General features: G+C 41.7%; 1 protein-coding gene across 3 annotated transcripts in view; it reads left to right on the top strand.

Annotated features, from left to right (window-relative positions):
• Positions 1–23610, top strand: part of CPNE4 (copine 4) — a 689746-nt gene extending 666136 nt beyond the window's left edge. For all 3 annotated transcript variants that reach the window (XM_070466753.1, XM_070466751.1, XM_070466752.1), the window contains exons 12-16: positions 5920–5974; positions 8960–9011; positions 11414–11547; positions 17143–17379; positions 22143–23610. In XM_070466753.1, the coding sequence (XP_070322854.1) occupies positions 5920–5974; positions 8960–9011; positions 11414–11547; positions 17143–17379; positions 22143–22277 (613 nt within the window). In that variant the 3' untranslated portion in view covers positions 22278–23610. The remainder of the gene's footprint in view (positions 1–5919; positions 5975–8959; positions 9012–11413; positions 11548–17142; positions 17380–22142) is intronic.
• The last annotated feature ends 366 nt before the right edge of the window (positions 23611–23976 follow it).

Here is a 23976-nt window from a genome sequence, read left to right on the forward strand (position 1 = left end):
TCCAGGGATCTTCCCAACCCAGGAACTGAACCCAGGTCTCCTGCATTGCAGGCAGATTCTTTACCAGCTGAGCCGCCAGGAAGCCCAAGCTGTAACTAATTGACCAGGAAAATAAAGGAAGTGACTCTGTCCTCCACTTTAAGAGAGATTTCATGAAATAGCCTGATTTCTATTCTTTCTAGTCTCATAATTGGTGATAACCATATTAAAAACCTGGTACCCAGGCACTTAGGGAGTGACACAACCTAGTGACCAGAAGGTTCATGAGTGTCCTTCCCACTGGCGAGTCTCTGGATTCGGATTGGTCGTCACCAGTAATTCAGATGTGTACAAAGCTAGCTGGGGATGAACTAACAGATGCAGTCAAATCAGATAGTGCTAAACCTGAGGCCCTTGCCAACACTTCCCCTCCACGTTTGGAACAGAGAGCAGTAATAGCAGTTTAAATTACCCTGTTGAAATGATACTTGTACTTAACCTTGAAATATTGTCTGTGAGGGCAACTTGAATTTCAGCTCTGATTTCTTCAGGCCCCAATTCAGGAAGGATTCTTAGAAAGGCTCAAGTCATATGGAGATTTTTACCAAGAGGGAAAAAAACAGACAGATTGCAATTCCCACTGTTAGAAACTCCTCCAAATAGCCCCAAAATACCACCACAGTAATTCCCTCCTTTCTTTCTTTCTCTTTCTCTCTACCCTCCCCCCGCCATACACAAAATGTTATCTAGTGTCATAATGTGTCCATTTAAGAGAAGAACAGTTAGAACTTCTTCAGGATTCTTAATAACTTTTAAATATTGAAATGCTCATAAAGTAAAGTAGGTAAAAGCACTTAATACAACACAACAAACACTTAGTTCAGTTAGTAAAGTTGACCTTAACTGACTCTGCAGACACAACGCAGCCTAGTAATGAATTCTGAAGAGCAAATTGGTGGCTTGGCCAGAAATTAAGATGCCAACACCCAGAGCCCTTGCAGAAAGCAGACTTATTGGACAGGCTACAGGTAGCTTCTGTTTCCTGATTACCTCAAACTCCAAATGCAGATAAGACAGTCAGAGGAACCAACACATCTTTTGGAGCTATTATCCCTTTATAATATGAGCCAGACAAACCTGGGGAGGATTTTTATATTTCCTCAAAAGTACAGATAAAAGTAAGAAATGACACCTTTGGGTTACATAAAGAATCACCTTAGATGATTCTTTGAAAAAACTGATTCATGTTATATGTGGCAAAACCCATCAAAATATTGTAATTATTCTCCAATTCAAATAAATTAATTTTTTTTTTAATTTTAAAGGAAAATACCAAAGTTGTTGGTCCCAACTGGCCAAGAAAATCAGATTTCTTCAACTCAGTGGAGCATTTTTATTTTTCATATAAAGAAAGCACCTCAGCATTGAAATCAGCACACTAATCACTTCATGAAAACTGACAAGTTTCCCTCGCTTCTCTGTGTGGGTGGAAAGACAATAGACAAGACAGTCAGGACATTGCAAGTAGGGGCTTTGGAATTAATTTATTCTTGCATCAAAGTCAGAGAGGTTGCTGCTCAAAAAGAAACAGTTGAGTAAAAACTGACAGAAGGCTCTATTTGCCCACCTGCAGCGACACAGAGGCATTTAATCCCCAGGAACCTTGAAATTCCTCTCAGCCTCTGACAGCCAAGAGTTTTCTTCCTGCCTTGTACATTCACTGCTCACGGGTCGTGACGAGCTGATCCATGAAGCTGAACAGCTTGAGAGACGCGTGAAGCTCAGAGTTCTCAGGGCAGTCTTGAGGGGAGGCTCAGGTCCTCAGCCTGGAAGGCAGCTCTGCGAGCCCGTTTTCTCTGTGCTTCTGAGAGAGAGACCCCTGCCTTCTGTCTCCTCCAGCTCCCCAAGTGTGCGCCTCACAAACGAGCTCATCTGTTCCCAGTCGGTCGTAGCCCTACCCCCAGCTCCTACAAGCAACGTGGTCTCTTTACGCTGCTTAAGGCCGAGGAGGCATCGACTGGGTTAGAAGTCAGAAGCCACATCACAGTGCTGTCTTTTTCACTCTGCGGACACCAATCCATTGTTCTCTTGGCTCCACTTTGGAACTACTAGGGAAGCCTTAACGCAGGCTGGTGCCTGGGCCCTATCCCCAGATTTAATTAGTCTGGTGCACATCCTGAGGTAACTCCTTGGGCCTTGTTTCCCTGACAGCAAATGAAAGATTCAGCTCAGTTCCCCTGCAGAGTAGTTGTAACAATTAGATATAAAATTCTGCCTTTTGTACATTCTTAATAAATAATAGAGGCTTATTAATTGATAGAGGCTTATACTCTTTACTTATTTTTAAAACAGCAACTGACACAAAGGGAAAAGAACTATAGTGTCAGACCTAAAAGTCATTTTGGACCAATGACCTTTAAAATTTTTGGCTCACATACCCCTAAAAAGAATGTTTAAACATATAACCTTCACACCCTATTACATTGAAACCTAACATTTTCCATCATGAGTTTAAATAGTGACAAAGAAGGAAAATTCCAATATAATGTAAATATGGACATTTAAAAATAAAACTCTTACATAACTCTGTTGAATGCATACAGCAGAACTAAACACCACTTGATCCCCACCATCATCCATTTAAAAACTACGTGAACAAGTTCGTCAGTTTGAGTTGAGAATTCTGTTTCTTCTTTTTCATGAGGTCATATTTTCATTCCCTTCTCCCATAGAATTTCATCCCAATGTATCTTTAAAGTTTGCTTTGAAAGTCCTTAATTGATCACTATATTATTTCTTTAATTAAAATATGAATATAAATTTTTAAGTTTCCAATTTCTAAAATTTACTGTAATGAAAAGATTTGAAGCATTTAAAAATATCTTCTGGATTAGTTTTTATTATAATCATTATTGTTGCCTAATTGATCATAAATATTTGGGAAATTTCAATAACTGACTATTGCCTATAGAAACTTTTTTTAAATCTTAATGAAACAGATACTAGGTTCTTTCCCCAGTTAGTTTACATATCTGGGGGTAACTGCCCCCTCTGACCAGAATGGAAAAGTCCAGCATCAATCCTAATTCAATTTTTTGTTTTATCAATGTAAATACTAAGAAAGCTTGTTTTTATAAGTCCATGGTAACGAAAAGAGTTTGCCTAGCAGTGTTATGCATTTCTTTCAATTCAAAGTTTTATATAAAAAAATTACATATCTATCATCAAAAGATGTTTTTAATGGTCTACCATCTGACATCAGCACTTCCAACAATTCTTTTAAGCAAAAACTGGCAACTACCTGACTCACAAAAGGATTTGTTTGCTAGCAAGTCATTCTCATCAGGAAATGTCCCTTTGTATTCTGCTGTGGAGCTTCTACAAAGGGGAGCCTTGCACACGGTGCCTGAGATTCTGAGTGGGTGAGCAGAGGGCAACTAGGAAAGGCAGGTGTGGATGAGGAGCAGGTATTTCAATCACAGACGCTCCCAGAAGATCAATTTCAGCAAAGTATACATGGAGAGGTAAAGGAGATGAATATTGATTTCCTTTCAAAGAAGCCATGCTCTTATTTCTATAGAAGGACTTTGCACCTCCACATACCCCAACTTGAAGACCACCTCTTTAGAGAACAACCTTATTTAATGTCTAGCTGTTCTAAAATGTGATTTTACTGAGTTCATCTCCATTTTCTTATGGACATAGTCTTTCCTTTGATTCATCTCTTGCTTTAGCCCCCTCTTCCTTACCTGGGAAGATAAAAATGCAGCTCTCATTGGCAGATCATCTGACCAAGGTCTTTCCCTAAGTTCAAGACCGCAAGCCCATTGCCACTGAAAATCCTGGCCTCTTTGATCATATTTTATACTATTTTATTCCAATAGTAAGAAATACTACCTTCAGAAAATTCAATCTGCCTTGAAGTTTCCAGATTGGGAGCTTCCACCAGTCATCTCAGTAGTTTCTAAACGGCCCCTTTATAAGTGCTGGTAGGTCTCGTTTTAAGTTCTCTGATGTGTTGGCAAGCCTTTACTGCCTGTGTGCTCACCTTGCCTTCCCTCTCTCTGTCTAGTTTTATTTTTAATCAGGGAAAGTGAATGCTTAAATCTATTGTCCTTATGCTTGATTTTTTTATTTCTTTAGTATGCTTATTAGAGTATGTGTGGTGGTTAACTTCAGAGAATTGACACCCTCATGACTCATTAATTATTCCCCTTGTAGGTGAGACATTTTCCCTACCTTCCTGCTGTTGAAACTCAATTGTGTAACAGTGCCTCATGCTCAGTAAACTTCAAATCCCCAAGGGTGGCTTGAAGGTATAAAATCTGAAACACTGGTTTGCTGATTAGAAACAGAATACTAGATCTCACCTCTCTTGAACTCATCAAAGAAAATAAAAAGTGTGGAGCTTCCTAATTTTCTCTGCTTTGACTTCTGAGCCATATGAGCTGGAAGAAGCTGGACTCATCCTTCACCCAGAACAGCTTTCTTCCAGACCTAACTAGAAAGTACCTCTAAAAACTCCCTCACACTCATCACCCTTATCGTAGCTAAGAAGGAATCTCTGAAACAAAGCATTTCAATATTTCCAAGGCCCAGAAGTCTTTCAGACCTGTGTCTAATCGTTTATAAGCTTTTATGATTTTCTGTTTATCATCATTAATACCCTAATACCTTCTGAAAGTGAAAGTGAAAGTGAAGTCGCTCAGCTGTGTCTGATTCTTTGCGACACCATGGACTATAGCCTACCAGGCTCCTCAGTCCAAGGAATTTTCCAGGCAAGAGTACTGGAGTGGATTGCCATTTCCTTTTCCAAGGGATCTTCCCAACCCAGGGATTGAACCCAGGTCTCCCACACTGCGGGCAGACGCTTTACCATCTGAGCCACCAGGGAAGCCTTCTAGATGTATGCAAAGTCCATATCTATATAACAGAAAGGGAAAGGGGGAACTGGTAATTTTCTGACAAATTTAGCCTCTGATTTCAAAGAATTCTGATTTCCCTGAATCTCCCAATACCTGCCCCAAATGTGGTCAAATTGAATGTATTTTGGTGAAGTTCTATCAAAGCCATCTTTGGCTACCAGTGACCTCTATCTAAATCAGTAGATGGTGATGAGTGATAGTCTGACTTTGATCCTTTGACTTCTCAGCCTGGGGCTCCCCTTTTGCTTCCAGAGACATTCCAGGGACAGTGAGCCCTTATCTGAATTTCTTCTTCTCCCTGACTGACTCTGCAAGAATTGAGAAATGGAGGAATTGTTCCAAGAACAAATCTCAAATGAGCCTTTAATGGGAGAGAAAATAAAAAGTAGGTGTCCTGAGAAGGACATGCCCTCTTCAAAGAGCAATATTCCTGAGCTCCACTGCAACAGTCCCCTGACAGCACAAAATTCACTTAAGAAGTGTTTTGTTTGTGGTCTGATCAGGGGCCCAGTTACAGAAAGCATAAGAGGAAACCACATTTAATGCTGTACATATTCATCAAATTTTGATGGTATAATAGAAAATTCATAGACTTTGGAATTAGACAGTGCTTACTGGTAAACACCTTAGTTCACTTTATTAGACTTTCTGAGACTCAGTTTATTCATTAGTAAAACAGGAATAAAAAGTAGGTGTACCTTCAAATGTTGTATGAAAATTAACTAAGTATAGACATGGCCTAGCATCATATCTGGTGTATTGTAGTGCCAATCATTGTTCATTCATCTCCTACTCACTTCTCACTTATAGTATAGAAAAGCAGTAAAGTGATGAGCTTTGGGGATTATTTCTTTATTTCAGTTTTCCACTCTATTGCTGTGCCCTGTTACCGCAGGCTATCAAAAAGCATGAGTTAGCATTTGGCATAGTGACCTGTTCCAGGGAGGCAATGCAGGGTTATGTTTTTCTTTCTCTTTAGATGAAAAAATGTAGCAACTTCTTTTTTTAATTTCAGTGACAAGATGTTCCCAGCCTTTGGGTTCGGTGCCAGGATACCCCCAGAGTACACGGTGAGTGGGTGTTTTACTATAAACAAAGGATGGCATGGGTTTCCCTCACAGGAGTCTCACAGTTTCAACCTTTAGCATAATTATGTAAAGGCCCATAGTCAGAAATGATCTTCACAACCAGTGAGGTTAGCTCCTCGAGCTGGTGTGTAGATGTCACCCCTTCACCTGGGGTTCTTGATGGGCTGTCTCAGAGTCAATTCCAAATGAAAACTTCCATTGTTTAGCTTCATACAGACAAGTCAGAGACTGTGGAAACACTTGGAAGTTGATCTTCAGTGGCTCAGAGCCCATCTATTCAGCTCTCCCCTGGAGAAAGACCCTATTGACCATTCTGACAGTGAAAGTCCATGACAGTGAAGTCTACAGACTCCCTCACCCCAAGTTCATAAGTACCAGTCTTGTGTGGGAGAAACATAGAAATCCTGAGGAAAGAGCTACTTGGGTTCAAAGAATTTGGAGCTGAAAGGCTACTGTAAAAACACTGGAATCCTATTGGACCTTGATGCCGATTTCTCATGACACAAAGAAGGTAAAGACTGTATATGGAGAGATTTGTGCTGCAGTGGGGCTGAGGCACTCTCCCATGGTATACCAGATGGCCCGCGTGGGAGACTCTTGGAGAGGAACAGGGCTTTCTGTTCCTTAGGAGATCTCTGAGGTCCCAGATATATGCAAGCAATACTGCCCAGTCATCAATTTCTCTTTTACTGACCTAATCTGAGCTGCACATCAAGAGGCAGATGCCAACTTTTGCTCCCACCCCAAAGCAGTCAGACCAAAGACCTTTCATGAAAAAAGGAGTCTACCTTCCTTTTCCTGCTGGAGTGAGCAGTGATGGAGTAGCCTGTTTCCATGACCTGTCCTCCTTCTTGTTTGCCTATGGCCCACCCTGTTCTCCCTGCTGGCCATGCTACAGAATTTTGGAAGCATTTGTTGGAAATGGAGCACATGGTGGGGGAAGAATATAGATCAAGTGTTGTCAATTGTTGGCTTATAGATGTTAATCAAGCCACAATTCTGACACATAGTTTTGTTTTGTTTTTTTAAAGAATTAGACAATTTCATGAAAATGTCAGATTTCTGGCTTCTCTGGAAAAACTGAAAGGCCTGGCAATACTAAAATTAAAAGATCATACATAAAAGAATTAACCAGAGCTCAGGAGAACGCAGTCCCCTTCAGATGGGGTATCAGTTCCAGGATGTGGGCAGGTGGGTGCCCACCTTCCTCACAGAACTGCTATGCCTCTAGCCTGGAACTGGACCTGGACAACCACCAGTCCAGCCGCCCTGAGATGCGTAAGCATACTCCCCAATCCCCCTAGGTAGCCTTGAGCCAGTGGGGCTGAGGATAGAGGTGTATAGCATACCTGGCTTCAGGCCTTCCTGTCCTCATCCCTGACATCCGCCTGGTCCCCCTCCTAAAGCAACTTGTTCTTCTAGCTGTTAGCTAAAGTCCTGATCCCCGTCCTGATCCACTCTGCCTGACAGCTAACTACTTCTTCCTGCTACCCTACCAGGCATCCCTCATGCATCCTCACTCTATTCCCTCAAAGCCATTCAGATACCCTTTTTCCATGCCTCATCTCCATGCCTCATCTCCCCTCTGCCCCAGACAAGCCCTGATGGTCTCAGCAACTCAGGTGCCCCCAGAGAATTTATAAGGTTACCATGACTTACTTCTTCAGGATAAAATCTCAGTTTGCATTGAAACTGAGTCACAATCACCTCTGTCTTAGTTTGCACTCTCCAGGGACCTTGCAGCAAGGATTAGGATCCAAGCAGTTTATTTGAGAGGTGTAGAGAGCCTCGGTAGACAGAGGGGAAATGGGAAGAAGTCAACACAGGGTTTACTAACAAGTCATTACCAGCATGGACAGCCAAAGCCAAATCCTGGGAGACAGTGCAGAGTACACACAGACCCCAAGGGATCAGAGGACTGGGATACTGATTCACAGCCTCCTGTCAGCCCATGATGAAGAGCTACTCTCTAGGGACATTACTCTCAGGGGACCTTAATTCCCCAACACTTTTTGCCTGTCACTTGGGTAAGCCACGCCAGCTCTGGAAGCCCAAGAAAAACTTAAGGTAAATAAACCAGGTAAGATGACTAACAGTTGATTGAGTTACCTGGAAGAGCCAAGGGCAAGGGAATGTGGGCAAGGCACCAACGGCATCAGCTCTGACCCGCACTGAGAAAAAAAAAGGATTTTTACCACAATAACCTATTTTCTAGGCCCCAGTCAGTGCTTTGAGAAATAGCCTTTGAAATGGAAACCTCAGTAAAATTCCATGTGACCCAATAAAAATGTCTAGATGTCAGGGCACACCTCAAGTTTTAGAAAGAAAAAAATAAGCCACGTATTATTTGACCTTGTATTGTACGTAGGTCCCACCAGGTAGAGGAATCTGTGTTGGAAGTTTCCAAATTATGTTACTTTATTACTTTTCCAAAAGCTAGAGTCTATTTTTACCTGTATGCATGTGAAAATCCTCTGGCCCAGCAGTTCTATATATTATGTTAGAATGAGTCGTAAATGTCAACAGCTTAGCTGGAGCCTTTGTAAGCATAGTCATCTCCAGCAGACAGCTTGGGTTATTGAGTTATCATTTTTTAATCACTTGGTCCAAATAGAACTCAGCCAAATCTAGCCTCTGTTCTGAGGCCACTTCTCTCTTGAAGCTATTTGGAGTTAACATTTTTCTGAAATCTTTCCTTGTATTTTTTTTTTCATATACCTTATTCTCCCTCCCCTGCCAGCATTTATCTGGTTCTAGAAAATCTCCCTGTCACCTCAACTCCACAGGGAGCTTAGAATCCACCCTCCATCTCAGAGAGATTCTGTAAAGGCTTAAAGTGGTTCCTGCTGCTTGACACAAAATGAATGTAATGAGCGTCTGTTTGCAGACTCTAACCCCAGTGCCTCCTGACTGGATTAATGTTGTCATTCTCCTGTCTTCCTTTTGTAAATTTTAATTGGTGTCCAGGTCTCTCATGACTTCGCCATCAACTTTAATGAAGACAACCCTGAATGTGCAGGTAAATCATGATGTGAAACGAAGCCAGGGTCCCGCAGCCCTTCCCTTCCCCCTTTTCCCATCTTAGTTTCTCCTGATGCAGTATGTCAGTGATGATTGCCCACAGCAGAGAATTAGTCTCCCTGGATCCAAATAACAACAGAGCAGACGTATAAGAGTTGGAAAAGACAGAATGCAGAAGAGGTCTTGAGCTTAGAGCAAGAATATCAATCCCAATTCTGGATTCCTCTGGTCAAAAAAAAAACCAAAAAAAAACACTTGAGGGAAGGGTCACCTGATGGGCAGTGATGAGGTAACCCCCTTTCTGCTTTCCAAGTAGTCATCAAGTATTTATTTTTCACAGCTTCCTGTGTAGTAATAAGAAGAGGGGGAAGTATGGACATCATATGACAATCTTACCATATTGGTAATGGAGTCATTTCAATGGTTTTGTGCCAGAAAGAGCTCCTCAAAGGCTTTGATCCCTATTCTGTTATTTCCAGCTGGAGAGTCTCCAACACATTCCACAAAATAATGATGATGACTATGATGATAAATTGTATCCTAGAATCATTTTTCCTGGTTTCTAAATGATAAATAGAGCCAAGTACCCCTGTTGCTATGAAAATGGTAAGACATTTTTACAGTGGGCTGGTGGAAATGTTCATGTCTCTCCTCCTTCCTGTCAAGGAGGAACCCAGAACAGAGTTAATTCAGATCCTATGGGGGATGTCGAGCTTTCTGCAGTTTCTTTCACAAATCTGGCACTAACTGTCCAAGAACATAACATCAGTATCCCCAGATCTGCACAGAACAACCTCTGAGACCAGATCTCCATTTGGCTCTTATTCCCTTTCACCATCCTTCATGCCGAGTTTATTACAATTTAGGCTTCCCTCATCTGGAACCATCCCTGCTTTTCAACTGTAAGAGTGATTTTTCATCAAAGCAGAGTGAAGGACATATCTATCCCATGTTAACCTGTTTCACATGTTAGAATTTATCTGCCTGTTACCTTTGAAAGAGAATTCAAACTTGCTTATCTTAAGCAAAAACTCAAGGGCCAAAAAAGATAAAGAACTTCTATTCAGTATCATTTAACTGCAAAACCAGGCTGTGTATATTGATTTGGTATCTGTCTTTAGAATGGCAGACTAAAGAGAATGGAACACTTTCAGTCATTTTCATACACATTTTGTTACATGCGTGTGTATAAAGGTAAAACAGAATACAGCTACATCCAAGAAGCCCAAAAGCTGGTTAGAAAGATATGGACAGAAAACAATCACAGGAGGGACTTTGTGAGTCTCTCTGGCCTGAAACAGGACCAGTGTGCTGTTTTAGGGTAGAGAGGGCTTTAGGAGGATGAGATGAAACAGGGGACGGGAGAGGGAACAGAGGCACAGGCATGGACAGGACCCTTTGAACAAAAATCACTGGTAATGGAACTGTGTCACTGTGGGATCGTGATTAGAACCTTCACTGTGCAGTCAAGACTCAGGCTGGGAGAAGCTCCACAAAAAAAGCCTGCCTGTCATGAGGTTTGGGTGGAAGCCCCCCTTAAATGAAGGGTGCCTATGGTGATGAGTGTCACTTGTCTGTATTACAGTCCCCAGCAGATAACAGTAACAGTCATTTTCCTCACCCATCACACATTTAGGGAGCAGCTACCATGTGCCTGACATGCCTTGAGCTTATGAGAGAGGAAGGTGCAATTCCTGCCCACAAAGACTTTAGCCTCTGCAGAGACGGCTGTATGTACACATTACTCACATAGGTGGCCTGGGGTGGGTATACTACAGTCAACAGGGTGGTCCAAAAACTGGAGAAATGTTAAAGCCTTGAGCATGGCCCTTAGAGCCAGACATACCTGGTATGAATCCTGAGTCTGCAACAAACCTCTCTGAGCCTTAGTTTCTTCACCTGTAAAAATGATCGCTTTTGATGTGAACCTTTTAAGAAGATGAGTTCTGACCGAAAACTTTCTCTCTGAGTTTTAAGCTGTAGGGTTGCAAAATATCCCCAGCATGAACCCCTTATTTTTGAAAGTGTAGAAAAGTTTTGGGAATACATAGGTTTGTAACTGACATTTTTTTAACTGGGTCTAGAATGTTCTCTTTGTCATAAAAAAAAACTTGGTCATATTCTCTAGGAAACACAATCATTCATTAATAAATTCTTCCCAAACCAATTTCAAAAAATAACTAAAATGCATAAAGAAAATGATTTTAGTGGAATGGAGGCAGTAACACCAGCCCAGATGTGATGTTTTCTTTTTTATCTTAAGGACATAAATGTGCTATTGATAAGGACTCTTTGAGGGAAGTTAATGCTTCATGTGTGTTTGTGTGTGTGTGTGTGTGTTTGAATTTAAATTTATTTAGAGGACTATTTAGCTATTGATCTTTGCCGATTTTACCTCAGGGATTCAAGGAGTTGTGGAAGCCTATCAGAGCTGCCTTCCTAAACTCCAGCTCTACGGCCCCACCAACATTGCTCCCATCATCCAGAAGGTGGCCAAGTCAGCATCAGAGGAGACCAACACCAAGGAGGCGTCGGTAAGGAGACGGGTGGTCTACCTGCTAGTGGGTACCTGCCCTTCCTCCCCTGGATACTGGCCATAGCACCCACCCTACTCTGACAATGAATTTGCATTTTTACCTGCATAAGTTTGAATAAATGATTTAACCCAGTCCTCAGTCTCCTCATCTGAAAAATGGGGATAATCATGCCCGTCTCTGCTGGATTAACATGAGGTTTAGGGATGACACAACTCAAATGTCTTCAACATTATCAGAACGCAGGAGGCACCGAACAAGGGAAGCCTCTATATTCTCTGGAGTGTAGGTCTACGTCACAATGCTCAACTCACCTTCAGTTCCTGGGAAAGAAAAAAAAACTGTCCAAAACTAAGCTTAACTTCCGACTACAGATGGAAGTGAAATAAAATGATGGGTTATTCTTCTACCTAGTAGTCAAGTGAAGTAACACACAACATCATAGGGAAGATTTGTTTGAGGTCCTGTTGGTGGTTTTCTTAAGAAAAATGCAAACCAAAGCTGAAAGGCCAGAGTTTGGTTTTTTCCCTAATATGTGGTGTGCATGCTAAGTCACTTCAGTTGTGTCCAACTCTTTGTGACCTCATGGACTGTAGCCTGCCAGACTATCTGTCCATGGGATTCTCCAAACAAGAATATTGGAATGGATTGCCATGCCCTTCTCCAAGGGATCTTCCCAACCCAGGAATCAAACTTGTGTCTCTTACATCTCCTGCACAGGCAGGCAGGTTCTTTAATACTAGCACCACCTGGGAAGCGCCACCCAATTACATTAGAGTTACATATATTACCATAATATAATAATTTTTCTATGTATCTTTTTTCAGTACCATCATTATGTCCCTTTTTATGGCTTTATGAAAGTTTTTTCAGATTGAGCAGAATATTAATGATGTCTGAAATTTTCTTTATGATTTTATCCTGGGTTCCACAACACTGGATTTGCATAAAGAACATGGTATCCTGCTGCCTCACCTTCCTTTGTGAGCCCATCCCCATGCTCTCTGCCTGTGTTCTTAGCATTCCTCATGTGAGGATGGGCTGGACATGCTCCCATCTCACAGCAGTGTCCGCTCTCTGCACTGCAGCACACACCTCCCAACTATCCAGGAACACTGCCCTCGTACTTGCATTTCCTTTCTCTCCTTATCATCTATTTCTCTTTCTACTGAAGACTCATTCCTATTAGCAAATAAAACACATTGTAATATCTCTTACGTTCAAAGCTCTCCCTTGACACCACTCTACCCTTCAGCTACTTTCCCTTATTTTACTCGTTTTGAGCAAAATTCATTGAAAGAACTGCCCATACTCACCATCTCCATCTCTTCTTTCCACTGGTACCTCTACCCATACCATCCAAACTTTGCTCCTGACACCACTCTGAAGACCACACTTGTCAAAGTCAATAGCAGCTCCATCTTACCAAATCCAAGAGGCCTTGGAGAAATTTTGAATCCTCACAGATGCAAGGTTTAGGGATAGGGCTGGACAGGATCAGTATTTCATTTATTTTAACCCCTTTTAAATCACCAGAACCTCAAGTTCTTCAAATAATATCTTGTTTAGAAACCAAACATATAGATTTTAAGAAAACAGACTGTTCTGATTGAATCTGGGCTAAGGGGTGGGGTCCACACTTGTCTATTCTTAGCTGCTTTATCTTTAAGAGGATCCAAGGCATCCCTAGGGCTCCATGGAGCCCAGTTTGAGAACTGAGTTATCTCAGCCTCTCTAGTGTACCAACACTCATGGGAGTAAAGAGAATCTGACATAAAGTGTGCATTCTGGATTAATAGAAACCAGAATGAGGTTTTGGCATCACTTACTCCAGGATCAGGTGGGTCTGCTCTGAAAGGACAGATCAGAAAACAGTACTGGACAGATCTAATCCACATCTTCTCAAATAACTCATTCCTATATGCCAGGAACACTGATGCTTTCCCCCAGAATTTCTGTTATCTTATTAACAGAGTGTGGTCCAGGGCCCCTTGTTATCACTGATTGCTAAGTGTCCTCACCTTGAACCTTGTAGGCAAGTGGTGTCAGGAAGTCTGTGGCTATAGGATTTTCTCCCCAATTTTATGAAACTCTTCTAGAAAGAAAAAAAATCCCCTCTTTATTTAAACAGGACCTCAAGTACATTCAGACTATAATGTTTCACCCATGAGCATTTTCCTAGCCTGACTTTGGAAGCAACTGTTACTGCAAGCTTTATTGGGAATTTCCATCAGGGTTTCGATCCAGCAGTCTGCAGCCTATTACCTTTAGCTAGATTAAACCTGGAAGGATCAAGTCTGGAATCTTGACAGTCTCTTCAGACTAGAGCTTCTTAACCCTTTTTGATCCATGGACACCATTAGAAGCTGGTGAAGCCCATGGACCCCCTCCTCAGAATGGCCTTTAAATGAACATTACTTTATATGTTATAAAATAAACTAATTATGTTGAAATGCAGTTAACTAACTATTTTTAAATGTGACATAGAAGCATCATAAGTATAGTAATAAATTTAAATTATGAGAAATAGTGGCTGGCCTAATAATTCTGTTATTTCTAAGTAATATTGAATGTAAATGATACACTCTATTATAACAGGAACATATCCTGTGATTTCTATTGGTGACTCAGTCATAAGTACAGTTAAAACCAATTTTATTTGTTGATTATACTCAGAATTGAAAAATGATACATTTTTAGTTAAAGGTAAGTGAAAACAGAACTTTAATTTACCCCAACTATGCAGATGGCCTGAAATTATTTCAATTCAACAGTCTGCAAGCCCAAGTTAAGAACCCCTGCTCTACCTCTTGAACCTCCCTCCCATCTCCCTCACCATCCCACCTCTCTAGGTTGTTACATATGTATACCTATGGCTGCTTCATCCTGATGTTTGGCAGAAACAAACAAAAAAAAAAATCTGTATAGCAATTATCCTTCAGTTAAAAAAAATAAATTAAAAAAAAATGAAATCAAGGCAAATGAGAGAGAAGTAACGAATGAATAAATAATACTAGGGGGGAAAAAAGGAATCTCTGCTCTAAATGAAAAGCCAGCAACATTCTGCAATCTGTTTTTCAGTTAGCTAAGAATGGCTTCTACAGTTTTAAATGGTTGAAAAAAAATCAAAAGGAGAATCATATTTCATGGCACGCCAAAGTCATATGACATTCAAACTTGTGTCCCTCAATAAAGTTTTATTGGAACACAGCCATGCACATTCCTGTTAAGTAATATCTATGACTATTTTCATTCTAACCGGCAGAGTTAGGTCATTGCCTTGGACATGATTATGACCCACATAGCCTAAAGTATTTATTATAGCCCCTTTGCAGAAAATATTTTCCCAACACCAGATCTAGACAGTGACAACTCTAAATTCCTTGATATGGTGGTGTGATTTTCAGGTTGTTTGCTCCTGGAGGTATTGTAGGGGACAAGTAGGGGGGATCCATGCCCTGAACCATGAAGATCAGATCAGACAGGAATTAGGGAAGGGTGAGGAGTGAATGGTGGGGGTGCAGAAGTGTGATTCACTCACAAGGCCACCTGCTCAGGGATCAGGAGGAGTCTCCAACCAGATTTGGTACCTGTTATAGCCTCCAAGGCGCACCCTGCAAAGAGTCATTTATGGCTCTGGTATATCCATCATATACTCATGTGGCTCATCATATCTGTCCATCCCTAAGCCACCAAGTTGCCTCCTTTGGCCCCTTCTCCCTGCACCTCCCTAGCTCCTCCATCACTTTCCCTGATTAAAACCTTCCTCCAAACTCCCAGGCCACTTTCTCTGTGAATGTATAAGACTCCAAAAGCATCAGTATGGATGAAAATTGATAACTCAGATGAATTTAAAAATTGTTCAGTTAGAATTAAGGGTGGGTAATTAGCAGGCATGGAACAGAATTTGCCTCTGTATTAAACTGTATGAAAAGCATTAAGGACACATGCCTGTCTTCATCATAGTATGAATTTCTCTTCTCTCCAATTGTATTTTGACTGGGTTGTTTTGTTTAAAAATATTTTTTTCAGAATCACAGAGAAAAATAGGAACTCTTTAGCACTGCCAGCCCTATATGCAACCTTTTAAGTGTGATTCTCAAAACCAGATGTGTTCAACATGTGATTTTTCTATCTAGTCTTTCTCCTTTGAAATGTGGCAACTTGGAGTGATTTCACCATCCCACATTTATTCCCTGTAGATGAGCATATTGCGAAGGTTACATTAAAAGTTCTTTAGAGTTTGGTGTGAGCAGCATCTCAGTAACCTCATTCCCGAATCCCCTCTCATCCGAGAGGTTGTCATGATGCCTCTAACAACTAAGGACAGTGAGGTCCTTCCTGAACTTTCCCTCTTCAGACCCCATAGCCCTTCCCTAGCCCTCTGTGTCAGATGAGACTCCCACAAGCCTGTTCAGCCACAACTTAGAGCAGTAAGAGCCTTCTGCCCCCATCCTCGGAGAAGGGCAGCCACCCGCAGACCACTCACCAGTCCAGGGCACACGACCTAAAGAAGGAGAGCCCACAGTCCTCACCTCTCCTAGGGCTTTAGTGCAGTGCCATCCTCTAGAAACAGAGTGGAAGGTGTGCAGAAATTTTTAATTCTCCAGTAGTCACAGTTTAAAGCTGAACAGAAACAGGGGAATTCATTTTAGTAACATATTTTATTTAGCCCAGCATAACTAAAACCATCATCTTAAGAGGTACTCCATATAAAAATTATTAATAAAGTATTTTAAGTTATTTTTTGCACTGTCTTCAAAATCTAGTGTGTATTTTATCCTTATATCATCTCAATTTGGATGCTAAATTATCATCAAAAATACTTGATCCTTATATACATTCAATAAATTGATACTTGAAAAAGTAGATTCACATATTTTTTAATTTATTTTTTAATTGAAGGATAATTGCTTTACAGAATTTTGTTGTTTTCTGTCAAACATCAACAAGAATCAGACATAGGTATACATATGTCCCCTAGATTCACATATTTATAGTTGTGCAAATATACTTAAAAAGATTTTCAGTAAATCAATCAGGTATCCATTTTTTAAGTTAAATTTAAATTTATTTGAATGAGATAAAATTTAAAATTCTGTTTCTCCATTGCTTGCATGGCATTTCAAGTCCTCAGTAGTCACAAGGAGCTGTTGGTTAAATTAGGCAGCTCCACTTTAGACTTGCAAATCTCCAAGCTGAAGAGGACCCTATGAATGATCCAGCTACACCACTCACTTGAGAGATGAAAAGGGTGAGACCCAGAGGATTCAGGGGAAAATTCCCACCATCTCAGAGAATGAGGTTTTGAAACCGACCCCCTGACTCCTCTACTATTCTGTCTATACCCTGTGCTTTATAAACATCACTAAGGTGATTATTTGGATTTACTTGCAATTACTGAGCCAGGCTTTAAGCTCCATTCATCCTAAGTCTTTGGTGTTTAGGGCTGTAAACTCAGGCATTCAGGAAAAGTTAGTCATCACTTTTGCTGCGGTCAGTGTGCCCTGGAGCCACCTGAGTGTGTAACTGGCTTTGTCCTTGTCTCCCCCGCCTCTCTGTCCCTATTGTCTCCTGATGTCCAACTTATGGCAGCAATACTTCATCCTGCTGATCCTGACTGATGGGGTCATCACAGACATGGCCGACACACGGGAGGCCATCGTCCATGCCTCCCACCTCCCCATGTCAGTCATCATCGTGGGAGTAGGCAACGCAGACTTCAGCGACATGCAGATGCTGGATGGTGATGATGGGATTCTGAGATCACCCAAGGGAGAGCCTGTCCTCCGTGACATCGTCCAGTTCGTGCCCTTCAGGAACTTCAAACACGTACGCATATTTTGGGGGCTTCCCTTGGGAGAGCAGAAACAGCCCGTTTTTCTACCAGTGTTGGTAGTGAAGCAATGCCAGCCATACCTGCCTGGGCCAGGCCAACTCCCAGCTAGAACATGTAAAGCTTGACTAATTGGAGAAAGATGTATGCCCTGAGTTATGGATGAGGAGTCATGCTAACTATGTAGCCAAACTTTCATTGGAACCTGGCCTCGTCTACATAATTTAGGGTCTTCAGTGTTCCCAAGGCTGGCATATACAGTTGGACAGGTTGTTTCCTGCTCAAGGGTACCCGGCAGCAGAGGTAAAGAGGAGCTGAAATGCAGCCTCAGTTCTCCTTGTCAAGCCATGTGCCCTGGCAGAGACCTGTGTTTGCCTTGGCAAAGTATGTTTTCAAAATGATAGAATCCTAAATCCTCTATAAATATATAGTAAGCAGTATCAAAGATTTATTTAATTCAGTAGTGAAAGAACCAGCAAGATGACAAAGTTAGCTTAAAGGGTAATATTAAACAGTTGATTGTGATCAGTCGGGGAAAATGCTGGAATCGGTTTGCCAAGGTAGACTCAATACTGGTTCATGACCAACGGGTTTAAAAATAAATGTTTTTTTTCTGACTCACACGAAGTTTCCCTCTGGGTTGGTGGTGGCCCTGAAGAGCCCTGCTGGGTTATAGAGTCCCCTGTTCTTTCATTCCACGCCCCTTGTGAAAGCTTCCACAAGTGTGGGCAGTAAGCCTGGGGGAAGGGTCCCTCTGCTACCATAGCCTATCTTTAACTTGCCCAAGGGGAGGTTTCAAGCCCCCAAGGTGTCTGCACAGGAGAGCAAGGAGGGGCATCTTTGTCAAGTCGAGGTGTGCTGGAGCTGAAGCCCCTTGTGTCCATCAATGAAGCTAGTTGCTAGGGTGATGCCAAGATGGGAGAGAGTGTTCTTCCAGACCATAATGTCCTGCCCCATCTTGTCAGCTGACAGAAGTACCACAGGAGTGACCACCACCCGCAATATTGCCTGGGTGATGAGGGGTTCAGGAGTTTCCCCAAACCACCCTCTGCCTACCCGCTGCAGACACACACTCACACACACACACACACACACATACACACACACACAAACATGCCTCATTGCCATGTAGGGCTGCAGCCTTTGCTCCAGCCCCTGCTCCCCCTCACACACTTACAGACTGCCTGCTGCGTGCTTGCACTGGGACCACAGGGAGATAAGGAGCCATGGGCCCAACCTCCTCCAGGAACTGACTGGAGAATTGCCCAGTTGGAACACAGATGTCCACCTAAGTGATCCGTGGGTGGTTGAGGAAGGCTACCCTGTCACTACGAAACTTCAGAGACGTGGCCGGAGTTGGGACATGAAGGAGGCAGACCTTGGTGGAGTTGGGACATGAAGGAGGCAGACCTTGGTGGGGTGGCGGGAGGGGAAGAGGGACACCTGCAATAAGGAAGTGCCTCATGGGGCCAGGAAGGGGGTGTGCTGGCCGTCCCTCTGCCCCAGGGCCCTAGCTTCCTGTGGACCGCAGAGCAGAGCACCAGGAGCTCAACACCCGCCTTATCTTCCTGAATTTCAAATTAGATTCTGAGAACCATTTCATTATCCAAACTAATCTACTCTGAATTCAATAAACCATAAATAAAGCACAAGATGAGGTGCTGATATCATTTCAAACACCCAGGAACCCATGAATTGCCTCTCTTTTTCTGCTCTGCAAAGTAACTCAGACCTTCAGACAGGCAGAGGCTGTGGGCTGTTGTGACTCAAGGCAATTTACTTAACCTCTCTGTGTCGCAGACTTTCATTTGTAAAATGGGGTAAATGACACACACTTTGGAAGATGAGAGGAAGGGCCTATATAAAGCTCAGCACAGTGCCTGGTGCATGTAGGAGGTTAATAAATGCAGCTGTTATTACTGTTGTTACCAGATACTTTCATATTTTTTTCCTTTTCCCAACCTAAGGACCTCTAAGCAGACTTTGCTCACCAGAACCACCAGTACAGATGTGCAAAGGGCAGGAGAATCACTGGGAGCTGTGCCATCCAACACAGTAGCAAAGGGCCACATGTGGTTATTTAAATTTAAATTCATTAAAATTTAAAAATTGGTTTTTCAGCCATACTATCCATATCGCAGGGGCTCAGAGACACCATGTGTCTGGTGACTACCACATTGGACAGAAGAGATACAGAATACTTTTATCACCCAAGCAAGTTCTATTTGACACACTGGTCAGGAATATTTTTGTCTTAAAATAACAGCAAACCCATATCACAGTGGATCACATGAGTTGTTCTTAACCAAGGATGATTTTTCTCCCAGAAAAACTTGGCAATGACTAGAGACATTTTTGATGGCTGCATGCATCCAATAGGCAGAGGCCAGAGAGGCTTGTAAGCATCCTATGCTTATAAGAGGAATAGTCCTCTTCCAGAGGAATAGTCCCCACATGAAAAATAATGAAACATATCTAGTATAGCAAAATAGAAATAGTGCCAATATTGATTATGTAAGTACAAATATACTTTTCTTTTCTCGTGTAACTAAATATTAGGGACTAGTGGCTACTGGCTAGTTTTTTCAATGATTCAATAGTGTCAGTACCACTTAGAGATTCTTTTTGCTATTCCCTCATAATGATAAAATGGTTGCCAAAGCTCTAGAAATCACATTCTAGTTCAAGGTAAAAAGGAAGGGGAAAGAGATATAGAACTGATGATGTCTATTGAAGAGCTTTCCAAGAAAGCCCCCAGGAAACTTCACTTGGGTCTCAAATAATGAAATTGGGTCACATGGCATCCCTCCATGCCAAGAAGACTGGGAAATCAAGTCTTTATCTTTCTAACCTTTGTGTGAGCAACAACCAGAGAGAAAAGGGAGGAAATGACTCTTGTGTTTTCCCCAGTGTATGAGTTGGCCATGATCTAACACCTGAGCGGTTATTTATAAAATAAAAGAGTATTAATGGATGCCAATGGCCAGTATACTGACATCTTCAAAATGTGAGCAGTCACTTTAGAAGCACAGTATTTTCAGATTGTTTTTGAAATTTTTAAGATCTCTTGCATTTTGAGCCACCTAGAATATTTGAGGTAGAATGAATTCCTATTCTTTCCTTTCCTGTCTCAAAACATCAGGGTTTAGCAAAGTTGAATGGCTGAGTGACAAGGAAGGCAAGAGCTAGAAACCTCGCCACCTGGCATTTAGGCCAGCCCTCTTTCCTTCAGGATTTTTCCGGAGGGACTTCAAACGTTTCACTCTGCCTCCAGTTCTCAACCTCTGCAGGAACTGCTAACAAAGAGATTCAGGCAATCTTACTTGCCCAGGGGCTGAGCAGTGAATAATGAGTGCCAGGGTCAGAGGTCAGGCCCAACTCTGCTTGAGTCCAGAGTCCATGCAGAATGTCAGCCTCCACCTTCCTCTGCCCCAAGGCTTAGAGTCTATAATGCTGATAGGAGAAAGGCTACAGAAACCAGCGCAGCATTCAAGATATTCCATCACTCAGACACGAGCTCATTTTCCAGCCGAAAGCACAGCCAATCCTGCATCCCTAATACACACTTCCTTCAGAGCCCCATCAGATGACTCACTGTCCCTAGAATGATCAAACGCCAGTCCTCTCCTTCTCCCTGTTTCAAAACATACCCCAACTTAAGTGCTATCTCTTCTTGGAAGCCTGCTGTGATCTCTTAGATGGCTTACTCTCTTGATTTTCTGTGCTCTGGTCACACAGTGTTTGTGACTCCCTAGGGCAGTGCTTCTCAAATTTCAGTATGCATAGGAGTCACCTAGGCATTGAGTTAAAACTCAGATTCTGATTCATTAGCTCTGGGATGGGTTTAAGGATCTTAGTTTCTAATAAGTTCACGTGTGATGTGATCTGCTGCTCTGTGGCATGGATCATGTTCTGCCTCATGGGAGGGTTCATTTTGGCCCCACCAGGCTCCCCTCACATGACTCTGTGTGTGTGTGTCTGTGTGTGTGTGTGTGAGTGTGTGTGTTCATGTGTGTTAGTCACTCAGTTGTGTCTCTTTGTTACCCCATGGACTGTAACCTACCAGACTCCTCTGTCCTTGGGATTCTCCAAGCAAGAATACTAGAGTGGGTTGCTATTTCCTCCTCCAGAGGATCTTCCCGAACCCAGGGATCAAAGCTGCATCTCCTACATCGCTATCAGATTCTTTAACGTCTAAGCCACCAAGGAAGGAGAAGGCAATGGCAACCCACTTCAGTGTCCTTGCCTGGAGAATCCCAGGGATGGAGGAGGCTGGTGGGCTGCCGTCTATGGGGTTGCACAAAGTCGGACACGACTGGTGCGACTTAGCAGCAGCAGCAAGCCACCAAGGAAATCCTTCGCAAAACTGCAACTTCATAACGGCAAGAACCACAGACACTATGAACACTCCCAGAGTGCCTGGAACATAAATAGGTGTCTGGATTTGAATGTAATTCAAACACAAAACTGCAAGGCAGTTCTTTCTACCACCCAATGTTCACCCATCCTCAGATGTGAATAGTTCCTTATTTTGAGACAGATATGAAAAAAATCACAGTTATGAAATTAAAAGCTCACTTTCCAACAATCTGACAACTCTTGCTTGGAGTAGATGCTGACAAGTACAGAATGAATGATGAATAAATGAATGAATGAATGAAACCTGCTGTTCACAGCAGGATTCAAGTGTTTTAGGCTGATTTGGGTCAGATTAGTTCAACCAGGTGCCTGAGTCATGCTGATTTCTTCTTCCCTGCAGGCATCTCCAGCTGCCCTGGCAAAGAGCGTGTTGGCTGAAGTCCCAAACCAAGTCGTGGACTATTACAATGGCAAAGGAATTAAGCCAAAATGTTCCTCAGAAATGTATGAATCTTCCCGGACACTGGCTCCATGAACTGTACACACTTTTACTGAGTTCTCAGATACTATTCCTGCTAATATTTAATACTTCTATTACTCCTGTACTTAAAAAGACACACAAATACACATTTAAAAATAGCACGTTTGGTGATTTTTAACTAACTGACAATTTTTTTTGCATGTGTAGCCCTGAGGCCTGGATCTGTTAATCCCTTGTATTGTTAAAGACTTTTTACAAAGAAACACAGATAATTATAACTTACTCTTTACATTACAGCATGTTGCCTTGAAATAAAAAGTTATCTGTATCTGTTTTTTATACAGGTTTGTTGAAATTTTGCTAAATTTCTTATTATCTTTACACTGTAAAGCATTTTGAAACATTTCTTGAATGTTGATAGCCAAAACATATTTGGTTTTAGCTGCTACAGGATGAGAGACTTTTTAAAATGGCAGATGCATGGACTGTATTTTGCATGTTTAAAATAAAAAAAAAAAAAAACCCATACTGTTTTTGCAGTTGTCATCTATAATTCCTCCCTGCTGGGAACAGTGTCTCCCCTGAAGAAGAGGTTTATCCAGCTAGAGGTGATCTTCTTAAAGTGGGGCTGGGGCACCCAGTCCAGCATTTCTTAGACTTCCTTGTGTATACAGTTCACCAGAGGATGTTGTTAAAATTTAGACTGTAATGCAATTGGTCTGTGTGAGCCCAAGATCCAATCAGCTGTAACAGAATCCCAGGTGATGCCAATTCAGGCCTCATGTTTATATCAATCCTTAGGTGTGACCTCAAAGAGTCTTCAATAGACCTGTGACAGTGGAGACTTGTCCACAGAAAATGGCCATGGGGTGTGGCTCCTCAAGAGAGGTGGCCCACCAGACTGATCTTTAAGCTTATTCTTGGGCTTCTTTGTACTTCTTATCACTCCTGAGAGCAAACTGAATCATCAACACAAATGCTTGGGACTGTTTTGGGTAGAGGTGTTTTGTTTTGATATAACCTGGCCACCCTTAAACCTAAAGAATGAATGTTTCACTTGTATAATCATCTTACAGAGAAATTAGCAAGTTTTTTGCAAGTATAAAATGCCCTAGGTGAAGCCTACTTTTGTTCAGAGATACAGGAAGGTAAATGACAAGGCACAGTAGATCTGTTTGTTGTTTGGTAAGGGGGGGAGTATTTCACGTGCAAATCAAATGCCTTGTATGATTTCCAGTATTATAAATATAGATCTTAACCTTACAAATATATGTTGGCCAAAAGCATATTTGGGAATGATGGTAAATATATGACTGAAAAAAATCATAAATATTGAAAGTGTATTATTTTATGAATAAATTGGGTACTTACAGAATTTTTTCTAAGAGTTATAGTCTTGTTTCTCTTTTTAAGGCCATTTCTGAACAGTGATTTATTTCATGTATGTTACTTGGTCTCAGGGTAGGAATAAATCTTTCAACAGTCCCATAGAAACATGTGGATTGTTGTTTGTAACAGACAAGGAATTAAAATACTTAGACCCTGTTCACCAGAAATAGCTGGCGGTTGTTTCTAACCCAAAACAAGGACATGAGCTTCCATGTCTATGTGCCAGAAACATAGTAAGCAATATGTTTAATGAATGAAAAATGAATAAAAAACCATTCAATAGACTGATGCTTAAAGAATAAATAGAATACTAATCAACTGGGTAAATGCATGAAAGAACAAATGAATGGACTTATTAATATGC

The sequence above is a fragment of the Odocoileus virginianus genome, chromosome 4, assembly GCF_023699985.2.
Source record: "Odocoileus virginianus isolate 20LAN1187 ecotype Illinois chromosome 4, Ovbor_1.2, whole genome shotgun sequence".
NCBI classification, from domain to species: domain Eukaryota; kingdom Metazoa; phylum Chordata; class Mammalia; order Artiodactyla; family Cervidae; genus Odocoileus; species Odocoileus virginianus.